Below are 15,766 nucleotides of genomic sequence, written 5' to 3'. Positions count from 1 at the left end.
TTAGTAGCAAACTGTGGTTAATCAAATTCTCTTTTAGTCTGATAATGACCTGATGAGCATAATGGGATGTTAAGAGTTTTATAGCTTAAAAACCATTTGCGTAAGACTTTATCAGCCTTGCGTAAAAAAATTTACTGCACAGCTAGAAAGATAAAAGGCCAAGGATTCAGGAAATGATTGCATTAGTCACATTCAAAATGAGGAATTGACACAGGAGGGCTTTGTAATATTTTATGATAACTGAAACAAGTTATGAAAGTAAACGCAGTAACTCAAATGGGTTATAAAATGTGATAACTTGAAACAGTTACACCCCTGACTGCTAGAGTAAAGAAATTTGCTGTGACGGGCGTTTATTGTGACATTCTGACACTCTTGTTTATTCTTATGAAAAGTGTTGAAAACCTGGTTTTGTGGCATTGCCGCGTTTCTTGTTACTAAATGGATTTGATTCAAACTTAAAACAGTTGTTCCACCTTATCACCCACATCATGACACAAGGTGCATAACTCTGGCACCAATTTTTCAAGAATTATGCCACCTTTTACTTTACTTTTACCTTATTTTTGATACAGACTCAAGCTATTGTGCAATATCTTCTTCCACCATTGGAGTAATTAAACACTTCATTGACAGCTTCGGCTTCCTCAGATGTGCCCAGTTTCACTATCCAGCATCGAAATAGTCAAGCGCGCTGTCTCCTGTGATAGCTTTTGTTTGTTACTTTACTATAATACATATGTATATAATAGTCCACATAAATACGGGGTACATTCATTGCCATCAGTGATAGCTCTAGTTTGTGACAAATGTACCAGTAGGGGCACACCCTGTGTCCTACAGACACATTCTAGTTCTGTTATTAATAATTAATTTAACTGAAACCAGGGTTCTGCTGAGAATCAAATGGTGGGGACACATGTCCCCTTGGTTTGAAAAATGTGGGGACATTTACAAAATCTTGGGGACAACAACTGTTGATCGTATGTCATTGAAATTAGATAGTAACATTACTAAAATTGAAGGCTTTATTGCAGTCCAACCATTGACACTTTTTGAATCAACTCTCCTGAAATTTGGAGTCACTTCCCTATTTGGGTTTATCCGAATTTTCTGCACCCTTTGTAGTTTGATTTTGTGACACATTTTCAGTTTTGGAGACAATTAGTGCCAAAATGGTTGACAGATTTTAAAAGATTGCTGATAAGGCTGTTTGTCTATGCAGTAATGGGTTAAGCAGTCAATGGACAAGCTCTCAATTTCATCTGCCGAGACAGTGGGTGGAGAACAGTTCACAACATCGGGTTTGTGTGGTCTATCGGGCTTTTTATGAAGCAACATGAAGTACTAGGCCGTTAATCATTAGACTGAATGTTTTTCTAGTCTGCAGATACAGAAACGAAGCTTAAAATTTTTCATTGTTGATCAAAATGATGTTTTTATGGGAAACTCTTCTATTTGGATAAGGAAGAAAAAATGAACGATTCGTACTCAGTTCCTGTCCTCCCATACGGACATTCATCCCCAAAATTTTCGTAACGCTACAACTGACGCTTTTAGGCCAATTTTATTGCGACATTCATTCTTTTTACGCAAGATTCCCGCAATGTCGTGGTCTCGGCAGAACCCTGCTGAAACCATAGAAAAACCTTGTTAACTCAATAGACACCTTATTTACTAACCAACCTACATGGTTCTTGGTACGTTATTTTGAAGCAGATCAAATATTCGAAGCAAGACTGTTTTGGGGGACATAAAATCCAGTCAGTTCAGTAATGTTAAGTTCAATAATGTTTAATAACAACATGTGTTTTAGACCAGCAGAAGAGAATTACGGCTTGTTTGGCTATCCCTATTGCATACAAAGTTCAAGTATCACAGACAAATTTTCAGGAAGGGAAATCTCCGTGTGCTGTGAAATCATTTAAATTCGCTGGCTTGAAATTTCACGCAAATGTGAAAAAGGACTGTTTCGGGCGGGCTTTAATAGGCGCATTTTCAATTTTAGAAATGAAAAATAAAGTTAAAAAAAATAATAGAGCGGTCTTTAATTCGCGCATCGGTCCTAGCGCAAAATACGTGAAAATTCATCCAACGCGAATAAAAATGATTTCACAGTATTACCGATATTTCAAAGATGTATAACTGTCACACTGTAAACAGAATGATATCCATGAAAAAATAGATTTTCCTGAAATCATGATATTTAAGAGACAAAATGGTGTAAGATTTATTTTGCAATTTACTTTATCTGTCCAATAATAGTAACCTTTTTTGGCGAAATAACACTATATTATCAAAAGTGAGTGAATTGTAAGATAGGTGAATTATTGAACAGACAGTCACATATCAATTCTGTGAAATGCCACAGGGCCCTCGTTTGCCGATTTTTGGGGCCGAAATTCGGCCCCGTTCCCCCCTCGAAATAGTATGCTTTTTTCCCCCAAAGTATAGAAAAATTCCCCGTCGAAAGAAAAAAAAAATCAAGAAAAAAATCGATACCCGATAGTCTTAGGAGCGTCTCGTAACTTAATGAGCCTGATAAAGTTTTACTCCTTCCTCTTATCAGTCATTTTCTACAGTAAAACTATATCCACGATAAACATGTGTATTCAAAATAAACACACGCGGTCATGCCTTCCTGCCTTTGATCTTCTGCTAAATTCCCGCTCTTTGTCATGTGGACATGCCACGCTGATTTTTCTTTATCAGCAAGTTACGTCACGGCGAGTGAACATAGGTAATGAGAATCAATGAAGTGTTAACATTAATTGATAAAGCGGTACCCGTATTGAGCCTGCATACTGTCAAAAAAGGCGCCAATTATTAAATTATCGTAATTAAGCGACCAGCTGATTACCGAGCATGTGAAAAGTGTCCTGCAAGATTTCTTCATTCAAACTTTAAATTAGCTCATTGTTTAATGATTGTACCTTAATATCAACGAGAAAATCCACAAATTTAAATGGATTTGGAAAGTAAAAATAAGTTTAGAATGTCCGTTCACGATTCTAATTACACCCGATGACATAAGCAATTTTTCCAAAATTCACTAAAAAAAACTTGACTTTCAATGCAATTTTTAATGAAAAGTAGCATCATTATTTGAGGAACTATCTCTGGTTTACCAAAGTGGACCAAGTAACTGGCAAAAACAACATTTCAGACGACATTCCAAAAGTGTACCAGTATCCGGATAGTACGTTTTTGGATACATTTTTACAGTGTTTTAGCACTTTTCTGCTAACAAACAAAAATATTGAAGAAAAACCTCTTCAAATTAAAATGAATTTTGATAAAAATTTATTTACAATATGAGATTATATGACCTGAAACAGAAATTATTATTATGTTATTATGCTGTAACATGTTCTTGGTTTTAGTAGCTATTAATTACTTAGTATTACTTTATAAGAAAATATAGTCAATTGTATCGATGTTTTTGGGCAGGACTCTTGTATTTTGAAAAAGGACCCTTCAAAATTTGGACCCAAGGGTCCTGGGACTCTTGGGTTTCCAGGTCTAGTGGAACCCCTGGTTTTACTGATCCGTATAATACACGCGTTTTTCAGTTCCCGGGATGCGTTTATGCAAAGTTACTTCCCTTTGAAAAAAAAATGTCGTATAATGCACATCATACCGTAAAAAGATCACGGATGCAACAGGGGCGAAATGCGCAAAAAAGATTTGCTTTTTAAGCAGATGCTCTCAAAAAAACAAACTACTGTCACGGACACCGCTGTTTCATCAGGGCCAGACATGCACAATCAGGTAGATACGATGAAGGGAAGCCCTGCTCCGGCTGCTGCTTAGACAATGTCCGTGGATACTGCTAGTGCTACCGATAATGACGACATGTGAACCTCGCTTGGATATCACATAACTGATTTAATAAAAGAAAATAAAAGTTGCCTGTTTTTAATAGATTATGTTCTGTACAATACTTCAGATATATTCACATTAGTTTGATATCTGTATTACTCCGTTGACCTTAATTTAAGGGGTTATGATCAGATGTCATATCTCCAGAATGAATTCCCCCCTCCCTTGAAAACGACGCGAAATTCCCCCCTCCAAGGGCCCTGGCCCCAATCCCCCAAAATGTAGAGAGGGCCCTGTGCCAACCTGCTTTCGATAACAGTCGTTATGAAATCTGTAACACTTCGCTCAGAATCATGTTACAGAGGCTTGCTGTCCGGAATTATTTCTTTGTGTGAGTGCATCCCTAGACGTGTATAAGGCTTTGTGGAAAATCTACTCTTCCCAAATGGCTGGCCTGAATTTAAAATTTTTTCACAATAATCATGATAATCAGACTACTTCTGTATGTGACCCGCTACCAAATTCCTTCAGTTCAGTCTTTAAGTCATCTTGATTTGTTAGCTCACCTGTCATATGGTGAGCTTTTGTGATCGCATTTCATCTGTCCGTGTGTGCATCCGTCCGAGTTTGTCTGGGCTGTAACTTATCCACGGATCAAGGGATTCCTAAATAACTTGGCACATATGTTTGCCTCATTGGCATGGTGTGTCACGTGCAAGAACCAGATTGATAGCTTAAAGGTAAAGGTCATACTTTGAGGTCAAAACTTGGTGCTGTTTTGCTTGTCCGGGCTGTTAAACTCAACTATGGACTGAGTGATTCTTAAAAACTTTGGCACAAATGATTGCCTTGATAAGATGATGTGTTATGTGCAACAACCAGATTGATAGCTTTAAGGTCAAGGTCATAATTAGAGGTCAAAGGTCAAAACTTGGTGCAGTTTTCCTTGTCCGGGCTGTAACTCAGCTTGGATTGAGGGTTTCTGAAGTAACTTGGCACAATTAATTGCCCCAATGAGACAGTCTGTCAGGCTTAAGTAGTTGAATGGTCAAGGTCACACTTAGGGGTCAAAGATCAAAAGTTGATGCAGTTTCTCTTGTTTGGGCTGTAACTTAGCCATGGATGGAGATGTTCTTAAATAACTTGGCAGAAATGTTTGCCACAATCAGTTCTGTCGCTGTAGTCCTTTTGACAGCTGGCGGGCTCGACATGTTGCCCGAGTATGATATGTCAATTGAATAAACATATGTATTGAAAACCAGAATGTGATCTTAAACAATCCTTAGGGCAAGCAGGGATCATGATAGTGGAGCAACTAATTTTGCCCTTTAATTAAGAAATAATAAGTTCCCAAACGTGGTTTATCGTAGAATAACCCGAGTTTTGAGTTCTTATGCGTAAGAATATATCACGAAGGCGTAGGCCTGAGTGATATATTGTTTCACATAAGAACGAAAAACTTGGGTTATTCTACAATAAATCACACTTGGGAACTTATTATTTCGTTTCTAAGATGACAAACTAGTATCAAAAGTGTTAGAAAAAGTGGTAACTATTTTTTACGACCGTGCTACGCGCCTGGATCAGATGACATCATTGCACTCGAGTGGTTTATTGCAGAATAACCCGAGATAGATTTTGCTCTACACGTATGTAGGTTATTTGCTGGTCGCGTTAGAATTGAAAATATAATAACATTGTTTCTGAATTATTGTTTTAAATTTCAGGTTAGAGAGTATAGATAATCTTGACACAGAAACTCTCATTCAGATGACCAAAGCTAAACACCTTGAAAATATGTCTGAGGCTGACAGAGAAATACAGGCTAAACTGGGACAGCTGTCATCAAAACTGAGTTGGGTTGTAGAGTATCCCAAAGAAAAAGGTCAGTCTGGGCCATCTGGTCAGGTCACTCCTGTCCAGAGAACGCGAGTCTCTGAGAGTTCGGAAATGGCAGCAGCGAGACTGATGCATCATGGACCATATCGAGACAGTCAGGCAGATGATTTTGAAGAAATGGAAGATGATGATTTTGAGGATGATGAAGATGAATTTGATGAAGAGGATCTTGATGATGAAGATAAAGCAACTCTGAAAGCAATGCGTGAAGCCCATATGAGAAAACTTAATGCTGGTATGGTACAGTTTGGGGAAGGGGAAGATATGTATGCTGAGGGGTTTGGGGTGTCACAGAATTTTCACCCTGCCATGGGTCAGGATTTTCCACAAGATTATGAAGAAGATGAGGATTATGAAGAGTTGGAAGAATATAATTCAGAAGAGGAAATGGGTGCAAATATGGCCCAATTAGGGCATAACAGAATCCATGGAACTCTTCCAAATTTAACTGGGCCTGGTATGGTGCAAGGCCATGGAGAAGGGCCTTCTGTCTCAGGGCATCAGCCATATCAAAGAACTGCTTCCCCGACATCGGAAAACTTTTTAATGATTGGACCAATAATGGCAAAATGTTTAATATGTAATAAAATTGTGCGGAAAACTGAAATGAAGTCACATCATGAAACACATTTAAATGAAGAACCCTATGATGAGGAGGAAGAGGAGGAGGAAGATATTGAAGAGATGGAAGAGAATATTCAGGATGAGGACGGTGGAGCATTTCAGGAAAAACAAAAGGTTTGTTTCAAGGTTCTTCTTGGCTCGACTATTCTTAGAATATGCAGAGCTATTGTACTCGCCCATTCTTTGGTGTCACTATTGGGTTAAGTTTTTGTATGTCATGTGTATCTCAGTAACCACTTGCAGACTTGGATTGAAAGTTAACACTCATATTCACTGTGATGAACTGACATGCCATGTACATAACTTTGTTGTTTCTTTACAAAGCTATGCCCCATTTTCAAGGTAGGATTTTTATATGTAAGCTGATATCTCAGTAACTACTGATGGAAATAGATTAAAACTTGAGTAGTTAGACATTACTGGCCTCCAACAGTTCTTGTTATTGAATTTAGTGTTAAATATCTCTGTGTACCTGTCTTGCTGGTTTGTTAGCACACCAGAGCAATGCTCAGGTGAGCTATTGTGATCGCTTGATGTCCGGCGTCTGTCTGTCTGTCGTCTTGTCTGTCAGCATTTACTTGTGTATGTGATAGAGGCTGTATTTTTCAACTGATCTTTATGAATTTTGGTCAGAATGATTGCCCTGATGAAGTCTAGGCCAAGTTTTAATATGGGTCATCTAGGGTCAAAAACTAGGTCACTAGGTCAAATCAAAGAAAAACCTTGTGTATGCGATAGAGGCTGTATTTTTCAATTGATCTTAATGAAATTTTGTCAGAATAATTGCCATGATGAAATCTAGGTTGTGTTTGAATATGGGTCATTCGGGTTCAAAAACTAGGTCACAGGGTCAAATCAAAGAAAAACCTTGTGTATGTGATAGAAACTGTATTTTACAATTGATCTTTATGAAATTAAGTCAGAATGATTGCCTTTATGAAATCTAGGTAGAGTTTGAATATGGGTCATCCGGGTGTAAAAGATTAAGGTCTATAGGTCAAATCAAAGAAAAACCTTGTGTATGCAATAGAGGCTGTATTTTTCATTTGATCTTCATGAAGTTTAGTCAGAATAATTGCCTTGATGAAAACTAGGTAAAATTTAAAAACGGGTCATCTAGGATCAAAAACTAGGTCACCAGGTCAAATCAAAGAAAACCCTTGTGTATGCGATAGATTTTTCAATTGATCTTCATGAAATTTGGTCAGAATGATTGCCTTGATGAAATCTTGGTAGATTTCGGTCATCTGGAGTCAAAAACTAGGTCAGTAGGTCAAATCAAAGAAAAACATTGTGTATGAGATAGAAGCTGTATTTTTCAATTGATCTTAATGAAATTTGGTCAGAATGATTGCCTTGATAAAATGTAGGTCAGATTCGAATATGGGTCATCTGGGGTTAAAAACTAGGTCACCAGGTCAAATCAAAGAAAGACATTGTGTATGTCATAGAGGCTGTATTTTTCATTTAATCTTCATGAAATTTTGTCAGAATGATTGCCTTAATGAAATCTAGGTCATGTTCGAATATAGGTCATCTGGGGTCAAAAACTAGGTCACTAGGTCATATCAAATAAAATTCTTGTTTAAACTTAAGAGACCACATTATTTGGTCCAATCCTAATGAAAATTGGCCAGAATATTTGTTTCCATGAAATCACTAGGTCAAACATGTTTACACTGTTATGGTGTGTTCTCAGGTGAGCGACCTTGGGCCATCTTTGCCCTCTTGTTTTTAATTCACACTGCATAAGACAATGTTCCAATATTTATGGTGGAGGAAGGCCACAGTTGCCTTCTGGGCATTATTTCAGGCATAGGTGACATATGGGTAGAACCACTCACTTTCTGCAAGCCAGCAAGATAGCTTCCTAGCATGAAAGCTTTCTAAATCTTAGATGGAGTTTGAAATCTGCAAACGTGAGAGTTATGCAGTTTGAAGTGTTAGAGAAGTTCAGATGAATATTGAATAGAATAGCAGGGTTTGAGTAAGACTGCAAAAAGTTTGCAAAATGCCATTAAAAATCAAATTGCATGATGAGGTTTCATGACTTTTTTGCAAGTGAAATTTATACCTAATTAAAGACTATTTATGAACATGCAAATACAAAATACTAGTTTTTATCTCAGATTTTTGGACTTCCTCAAAGTAGCCAGTAATGCATTGCACTATGATTACAGTTGGAAGCGTCTGAATTTCTTTAAATTGCAGTGCAGTCGCATTTTCATGTGAGTGAACAGCAGCTTGGACATCATAGCTCACTCAAATCAAAAATCAAAATGGCTGATATACTGTTAAAAATTCGCTTTTCTCCAGATCCACATCATCTGGGGTCTGTTTTGTTCTTGATGTCTTGCTTTCTTTGTACTTACAAGCAGAATGTTGAATTTCAGTTCTTTAGCACTATAAAAGGGGGCCCTGATCAAATTCCCCTATATTCTACTATTCATTGAACTCTGAAAGCTTAATTCAAGCTCCAACTTCTAAGAGGCTTTTACCAAAACAAAACCTTTAACATGTGACTAAGCTCTACTAAAATGCTTTACTAACTTGTTGACAAATTGATTTGATGTTTTCTGTGTTATTTAGACATTACAAGGTGAGTACAACCCAGAAGAAGGGGAATACCCACCCGAAGAAGGCGAGTATGCGGAAAATGAGGGCGAGTACCCTCAGGAAGAGGGCGAGTATCCGGAAGAATTTGAATTCCAGGCAGAAGAGGCTGAGGATGGTATGGAATATACAGCAGAAAAATTTGTTGCAGAAAAACTTGTTGCTGAGAAAGTAGAAGATATTTCAGATACTTCAAAGGAATGTAAAGACAACGTTTGTGACATTTGTAATAAATCATTCAAATCACATGGAAACATGATACGTCATCGGAAAAATATTCATAAGGAAGAGACAAAAGAAGTGAATTTAGACAGTTGTCCAGTATGTGGGAAATCATTTCGTCACCTACAGAAACATGTGAAAAAAATGCATCCCGAGTTTGGTGACCAGTCACAATCGGGGGAAGTAAATGAAAACAGCGGTGACAGTAAATTAGACTGTAATATTTGTGGAGAACTATTTACAGAGGAGGAAAAGTTAAAGGAACATTTCAAAGTCCATGCCTAGTCAGTAAGTATGTTGTGATATTATACAGTTGTTTCTCATATAGAGGCAGATATGTGGATTTATCAGTTTGTGATAAGTGATATTTATGTAGGATGCAGCCAAAGGTATATATATCGCTTTTTCCAGGTTGAGAAATCCTTTTATTTTATGACCCTTATCTCTCTGTTCACATGAAGATCGATAGAAGGTGATATTCTTGTAAACAAATTGATTTTGGAGATCACTCTAATAAAGGTCATGGTCATAGGGGCCTGAACATGCAAAACCATTTTCGATCAATAACTTGAGAGCCACTTGACCCAGATTGTTGAAACTTCAAAAGATGATTGTTTATGCAGAGCAGATGACCCCTGTTGATTTTAGGGTCACCCTGATAAAGATCAAGGTCACAGGGGCCTGAACATGGAAAACCATTTCCGATCAATAACTTAAGAACCACTTGACCCAGAATGTTGAAACTTAATGAGATGATTTGACATGCAGAGTAGATGACCCCTATTGATTTTGGAGTCGCCCTATTAAAGATCAAGGTCACAGGGGCCTGAACATGGAAAACCATTTATGGTCAGTAACTTAGCAAGTTTAGAACCACTTGACCCAGAATGTTGAAATTTCACATGATTATTGATCATGCAGAGTGGATGATCCCTATTGATTTTGGGGTCACTCTATTAAAGGTCAAGGTTGCAGTGGACAGAACATGGAAATCTGTTTCCAGTCACTAACTTGAGAACTATTTGACCTTAGAACCTTCAAATTTCATAGGGTGATAGGACTTACAGAGTGGATGACCCTTATTAGCTCATCTGATTTTTTGAAAAAAAATGATGAGTTATTGTCATCACTTGAGCGGTTGTCGGCGTCGGCGTCGGCGTCTGCGTCGGCGTTGCCTGGTTAAGTTTTATGTTTAGGTCAGCTTTTCTCCTAAACTATCAAAGCTATTGCTTTGAAACTTGGAATACTTGGTCACCATCATAAGCTTACCCTGTATAGCAAGAAACATAACTCCATCTTGCTTTTTGCAAGATTTATGGCCCCTTTTGTACTTAGAAAATATCAGATTTCTTGGTTAAGTTTTATGTTTAGGTCAACTTTTCTCCTAAACTATCAAAGCTATTGCTTTGAAACTTGGAATACTTGTTCACCATCATAAGCAGACCCTGTACGTCAAGAATCATAACTCCATCTTGCTTTTTGCAAGATTTATTGCTCCTTTTGGACTTAGAAAATCAGTTTTCTTGGTTAAGTTTTATGTTTAGGTCAGCTTTTATCCTAAACTATCAAAGCTATTGCTTTAAAACTTGCAACACTTGATAACCATCATAAGTTGACCCTGTATAGCAAGAAACATAACTCCGTCCTGCTTTTTGCAAGATTTATGGCCCCTTTTTGACTTAGAAAATATCAGATTCTTGTTTAAGTTTTATGTTTAGTAACTTTTTACGTTAACTATCAAAGCTATGCGTTGAAACTTGCAACATTGTTCACATCATAAGCATGACCCTGTACAGCAACACATAACTCCATCCTGCATTTTGCAAAATTATTGCCTTTTGACTTAGAAATCATTTTTTGGTTGAGTATTATGTATTAAGTCAACTTCTCATAAACTATTAAAGCTATTGTTTAAAACTTGCAAACAGTTTTTCACATCATAGTGGACACTGTACATCAAGAACATAACTCTATCCTACTTTTGCAAGAATGATGGCCTTTTTAGACTTAGAAAATCATGGGTAGGACAATATTCTATTACACAAAAAAAAATCAGATGAGCGTCAGCACCCGCAAGGCGGTGCTCTTGTTGTTTTTTAGGGTCACTCCTTTAAAGGTCAAGGTCACAGGGGCCTGAACATAGAAAACTCTTTTCAGTCAATAACTTGAGAACCACTTGACCCGAATGTTGAAACTTAATAGGATGATTAGACATACAGAGTAGATGACCCCTACTGATTTTGGGGTCACCCTATCAAAGGTCAAGGTCACAGGGGATTAAACATGGATAACTGTATCCATTTCATAACTTGAGAACCACTGGGCCAAGAATGTTGAAACTTAGTGGGATGATTGGGCATGCCAAGTAGATGATCCCTAATATTGCAGCCAACTATCAGTATCTCTTTGACTTTTGCTCCTGTCCACTATTGCTTCTTGCCTATATGACTATGCATTGGGGGAGACATGCGCTTTTCTACAAAAGCATCTTCTAGTTGTATGATAATACTGGACAAGCAAGATCAAGGTGTCACCTTAGAGCAAAAAGTGAATAAGTCCTTCTTTATGACAATGTAGTTATCCACTTCTTGCGTTGAGGTGACGAATTTAGGGGATGTATTCATGTTGGCCTGGGTGGATATCACATTGATCAGGTTCATAAAGTAGGATATTGACCACATTATCATACAATAATTGTTTAAAAAGGCATACCCTATTACGAGGGGAGTAGATACAGAGAACCTATAGTATTAGCTAAATGAACCTAAAATAACAAATTAATGAAATTTCACAGAAGAACTTGCAGCGAAAAATGTCATTTTAGGCATGTAAACAGCAATATTGTACATTTTATAATAAATCGCTATCCACCTTTTTTTGTACAACAGCAAGAAATAAATCTGATTTAAATTTTACATTAGTAAGACCGATAATTGTTGAAAGGTTTTTTGTAAGAACAATAAAGTGTTCCAATATCTATTCAACAGTACCCCTGTTAGCTTGCTACCTACCCCCTTTCAACTGCTACGCCCGGATAAACACGTTGAAAGAGTTGCGGTGGCCCAAAAGCAAAATGACAGAAAAACGAGAATTGTGGGTGAACGATAAGGTCCAGCAATCTGGGAATGGGTGTCGTCCAATGTAAAATTATAAATTCTCTGTAAGTAAATCAATTTCGGACAGTTTTCGGGTGCACCAAGTTATAGGGTATGCCTCTTTAATACTGAATGACAAACGGAAACAACCATCAAGAAAAATCATTACCTCCAACAGCTAGCTTGTTATATGTAAAAATGCCACAAAATGAGCCATGGCATGAGAAAACCAACATAGTGCGTTTGCGACCAGCATGGATCCCTTTCAAACCCTATCACAATTAGAGAAACTGTTAGCAAACAGTATGGATCCTGACAAGACTGCACGGATGTACAGGCTGGTCTGGATCCATGCTGGTCGCAAACGCACTATGTTGGTTTTCTTACGGCGTGGCTCAATTAATCATGTGACTGTGTAAGCTAATAGAATGGACTTTCAATACAAATTCTACAGTTACGGTAATATAAAACTAGGTCAATAGGGCAATTAATATGTAAATTCTTGTTAACACTCACATTAACACTAACAAGGTTTAACTTTTCTTTTTGTCTATCTCCAAATACGCTTTTGTACAATGGCCAGATATTGTACATTTAAATGAAATGGTATGGGGAGACAAAATGCTTGACAAAAATCAATCTCTGTTTAGACTTTCACTTAACTCCCTGAGGCCGGTATCGTAACATACCTGCTGCAGCAAGATAAGAATTACCACCAGACGTCGAAGAACATTATCTGATCTTATCATTATCACACTCGTATGCAGTCAATTGATATCTTGCAGAGAAATATTACTAACTTTGGTTTAAATTTAAATAAACTTAAAAAATCTTCGAGGTTTGAACAAATATTTTTATATTCAATTTTGTCCGTAACTTATATCCAAATCGAATATTTTCACTTTGAAATATTCATAATTTTAACACACCTATTGCGTTTAATAAATGTTTGAACATTTCTGATTTTTTTACTTCTTTCACATGTAAACACATTAAATTCCAATAAATAGAAATACATTATTAACACAGAATATTTACATCGGCATTACTCAAAATTTACACCCGTTTTTGTGCGATTTTGATGTATAATCTATATCTAAACATTACACAGATGTTACGTGACACGCGCTGAGACAGTTTAAGTTGTAATATTTACACCCATCTTTGAAGAATTATTAAATTTACAAACATGGGTTTATTTACACAATTTTTTTTGCTATTTTATAAAACGTGTTTTGTTGTGTTATTCTTTTTCCATCTGTATTGTATGCAATGTAAGTGTACGAATATTTAACAGTCAGGGGTGTAACAGTTTCAAGTTATCGCAGTTTATAACCCATTTTGAGTTATTGCTTAACTTGTTTCAGTTATCATAAAATATTACAAAGCCCTCCTGTGCCAATTCCTCATTTTGAATGAGACTAATGCAATTATTTCCTGAATCCTTGACCTTTTATCTTTCCAACTATGCAGTAAAAGTTTTAGTCAAAAGTTTTAAAGCTATAAAACTCTTAATATCCCATTATGCTTATCTGGTCATGCTCAGACTAAAAGAGAATTCGATTAACCACTGTTTGCTACTAATTTCACTTTAAAGGTCACTTTGTGAGAACAGCAAAAAGACTTTTTAGCTTGACTATTCGAAGAATAGGTGAGCTATCCTACTCGCCCCGGCGTCGGCATGAGCATGAGCGTCACACAAATGTTAAAGTTTGCGTACCAACTCAAATATTTTCAAAGTGCATTGAGATATTGCTTTCATATTTTGCATACTTGTTTACCATTATGACCCCAGTCTGTAAAAAGGATGAGGCAACTCTATCAAGCATTTTGACTGAATTATGGCCCCTTTTCGACTTAGAACAAATGTTAAAGTTTGCATACCACCCCAAATATTTTCAAAGTACATTGAGATATTGCTTTCATATTTTGCATACTTGTTTACCATCATGACCCCAGTCTGTAAAAAGGAGGAGGCAACTCTATCAAGCATTTTGACTGAATTATGGCCCCTTTTCGACTTAGAATAAATGTTAGTTTACGTACCACCACAAATATTTTCAAAGTCCATTGAGATATTGCTTTCATATTTTGCATACTTGTTTACCATCATGACCCCAGTCCGTAAAAAGGAGGAGGCAACTCTGTCAAGCATTTTGACTGAATTATGGCCCCTTTTGTAATGTTAAAGTTTTACTCATTGCTTATATTATACTATCAAGCACTGAGAATAGTCGAGTGCGCTGTCCACTGACAGCTCTTGTTTGAATAATTTACCTGAGTTAACTATATTTTATAACTAATACAGGTTATAAAATGTTTGAAAAAGTAACTGAAATAGGTTACATAACTTAAAACAGTTACACCCCTGACTGTTTAAGCCTTCTAAAACTTAACATTTTCCGACCATTCATTTTTCTGATAATGGAATTCCATCGTCGGAGTCATCATCCGCCGGAACTAATATGTCAGAATCAGCATGATAATTAATATTTTCTTCATTTTAAGAAAAATCTTTGGCAGACGACATTATTTTATTCTTTTGAAATACAGTATGAACGAAAGACTGTGGAGTTTGTCTTTTTTATTTACTTTACATGACTGCATAATTACAAACATTTATTTTAACACGGGAACTAAATATTAGCACATTTGATAATTATAATATCTAAGAAATAACAGCCAGTATGCAAAATAGTTTTTGCTTTTGTCAGGATTATCAAAATCAACAAGTATGTGATGCAATCAGCATGATCTCGATGCCGCGACTATACTCGTCAATTGCTTTCCTGCGGAGTCCTGATAACACACATATAGTCGGGATATCGACGCTACAGGCAGGCCTTGACACTAACTTTTTTTTGTGGTGTCCCAGAGGGCCCCCTACCTGTAGAATTTGGTGTCCCTCACCAACACATGGGATCCTTCCAGTATGAAAGGATGAAGATGTACAGTACTCAACCAAAACTGCTAAATCTTCAATCATATTTATTTCTTTTCTTGTTTAGAATTATGTCTCCCCCAGGAGACATATTGTTTTTGCCCTGTCCGTCCGTCCTTCCGTCCGTTCGTATGTCACACTTCATTTCCGAGCAATAACTGGAGAACCATTTGACCTAGAACCTTCAAACTTTATAGGGTTGTAGGGCTGCTGGAGTAGACGACCCCTATTGTTTTTGGGTCACTCCGTCAAAGGTCAAGGTCACAGGGGCCTGAACATTGAAAACCATTTCCGATCAATAACTAGAGAACCACTTGACCCAGAATGTTGAAAATTCATAGGATGATTGGCCATGAAGAGTAGATGACCCCTATTGATTTTGGGGTCACTCCGTCAAAGGTCAAGGTCACAGGGGCCTGAACATTGAAAACCATTTCCGATCAATAACTTGAGAACCACTTGACCCAGAATGTTGAAACTTCATAGGATGATTGGTCATGAAGAATAGATGACCCCTATCGATTTTGGGGTCACTCCATTAAAGGTCAAG

General features: G+C 37.0%; 1 protein-coding gene across 2 annotated transcripts in view; it reads left to right on the top strand.

Moving 5' to 3' along the window:
• LOC123547847 (eukaryotic translation initiation factor 5B-like) overlaps positions 1–15,766 on the top strand; it is a 63,725-nt gene that overhangs the window by 36,903 nt on the left and 11,056 nt on the right. For both annotated transcript variants that reach the window (XM_053551090.1, XM_053551089.1), the window contains 2 exons: positions 5,550–6,459; positions 8,935–9,468. In XM_053551090.1, coding sequence (XP_053407065.1) covers positions 5,550–6,459; positions 8,935–9,465 — 1,441 coding nt within the window. In that variant the 3' untranslated portion in view covers positions 9,466–9,468. The remainder of the gene's footprint in view (positions 1–5,549; positions 6,460–8,934; positions 9,469–15,766) is intronic.

Source organism: Mercenaria mercenaria, chromosome 9 (assembly GCF_021730395.1).
Source record: "Mercenaria mercenaria strain notata chromosome 9, MADL_Memer_1, whole genome shotgun sequence".
Lineage (NCBI taxonomy): Eukaryota > Metazoa > Mollusca > Bivalvia > Venerida > Veneridae > Mercenaria > Mercenaria mercenaria.
This window is presented reverse-complemented; position numbering and strand designations above follow the sequence as displayed.